The following is a 1,916-nucleotide window of genomic DNA, read 5'->3' as shown; positions in this document are numbered from 1 at the left end:
ATGGTGAACAATTCCGCCCAAGCTGCAGCTGTGGAACTTTGCTATGAGAATGTGAATGGATCCTGCATTAAAACCTCGTACTCACCGGGTCCTCGAGCAATTCTGTACACAGTCCTTGGTTTTGGGGCTGTGCTGGCCATGTTTGGAAACTTACTGGTTATTATTGCTATCCTTCACTTCAAACAGCTGCACACACCTACAAACTTTCTGATTGTGTCCCTGGCCTGCGCTGACTTCTTGGTGGGGGTGACTGTCATGCCCTTCAGCACAGTGAGGTCTGTGGAGAGCTGCTGGTACTTCGGGGAGAGTTACTGTAAATTTCATACATGTTTTGATACTTCCTTCTGTTTTGCTTCTTTATTTCATTTATGCTGTATCTCCGTTGATAGATATATTGCTGTAACCGATCCTCTGACTTATCCAACCAAGTTTACTGTCTTGGTATCAGGCATATGCATTGTTCTCTCTTGGTTCTTTTCCATCACCTATAGCTTTTCCATCTTCTACACTGGGGCAAATGAGGAAGGAATCGAGGACTTGGTTGTTGCTCTCACCTGTGTAGGAGGGTGTCAGGCGCCACTGAATCAAAATTGGGTTCTACTTTGTTTCCTTCTATTCTTTATACCCACTGTCGCCATGGTGTTGATATATGGTAAGATCTTTTTGGTGGCCAAACATCAGGCTAGGAAGATAGAAAGTTCAGCCAGCCATGCTCAGTCTTCCTCAGAGAGTTACAAAGAACGGGTAGCAAAGAGAGAGAGAAAAGCTGCTAAAACATTGGGTATTGCTATGACAGCATTTCTTGTCTCTTGGCTGCCATACATTATTGATGCCGTGATTGATGCTTACATGAATTTTATAACTCCTCCTTATGTTTATGAGATTTTAGTGTGGTGTGTTTATTACAACTCAGCTATGAATCCCTTGATATATGCTTTCTTTTACCCGTGGTTTCGGAAGGCAATAAAACTTATCATAAGTGGTAAAGTCTTAAGGAGAGATTCGTCAACGATCAATTTGTTTTCTGAAGAAGCAGATATAGAGTGACAAGATGGCTGCAGGGATTTGGAAACTAACATGGAATTAAGGTCAAGTGTGAAATTAAGCACTTCAATCAAGAGAGGCAAGTGTAATCATCTGCCAAGTGGGAGGATGTTATATTCAACATTTAGTTGTTCTAAAGCATTTGTTGTCCTTATGTACTTCAGCATTTTTTTTTTTAATTTAGTTATAGACCAAAAAAAAAAAAAATCCTGATTACTTCCTATTTAGTATTCTTAGTTTTCCTCTATGGGTTTCTAATTTCTATGGTGATTTCTAACATCTTCTCTGAATTTCCTACTTGTTTCTTCAAACAATTTGAAGCTTTGTAGTTTCTCCCACATTCTTTACCAATGTTCAGTTGTTCAAAAAACAGAGAAACAAAAGAAGAGTTTCTGCCTAACTTGTAAGTTAGATGTTTTAGGGACAAAAATCTTTTTTTTTTTCTTTTAAAGTTTATTTATTATTTACTTAGAGAGAGAGAGAGAGAGAGAGAGAGAGAGAGAGAGAGAGAGAGAGAGAGCTGGGAAGGGGCAGAGATAAAAAGGAGAGAGAATCTCAATCAGGCTCCACGCTGTGAGAGGGGAGCCCCATGCAAGACTGATGACCTGAGCTGAAACCAAGAGTCGGATGCTTAACCCACTGAGCCACCCAGGCACCCTGGGGCCAAAATCCTCTTTAAAGTATACTTTGTTTGAAAAGTAAATACAAGATTAAAATTCTTGGAACTTTTTTTAGTCTAAAAGGACTTTGTAGAGAGTTGAAATATGGAATTTCCTAGTCGCTGAGCATTGTGCAAAAAACCCTGGAACTCCTGTGTTTTCTGAACCCTGACAGTGCTTTGTCTCCATTTCACAGAGGCTGCCTTCACAAAA

At 40.0% G+C, this 1,916-nt stretch overlaps 1 protein-coding gene across 1 annotated transcript; it reads left to right on the top strand.

Annotated features, from left to right (window-relative positions):
- Positions 1–1,047, top strand: TAAR9 (trace amine associated receptor 9). The gene has a single exon (XM_019420404.2). It carries the CDS (start codon positions 1–3, stop codon positions 1,045–1,047), a length of 1,047 nt encoding a protein of 348 aa, XP_019275949.2.
- Positions 1,048–1,916: the final 869 nt, after the last annotated feature.

This window comes from Panthera pardus, unplaced genomic scaffold (genome assembly GCF_024362965.1).
Source record: "Panthera pardus isolate Hobbes unplaced genomic scaffold, ASM2436296v1 HiC_scaffold_17, whole genome shotgun sequence".
Taxonomy (NCBI): domain Eukaryota; kingdom Metazoa; phylum Chordata; class Mammalia; order Carnivora; family Felidae; genus Panthera; species Panthera pardus.
The sequence above is the reverse complement of the archived record's forward strand: the minus strand, read 5'-3'. Positions and strand labels throughout refer to the sequence as shown.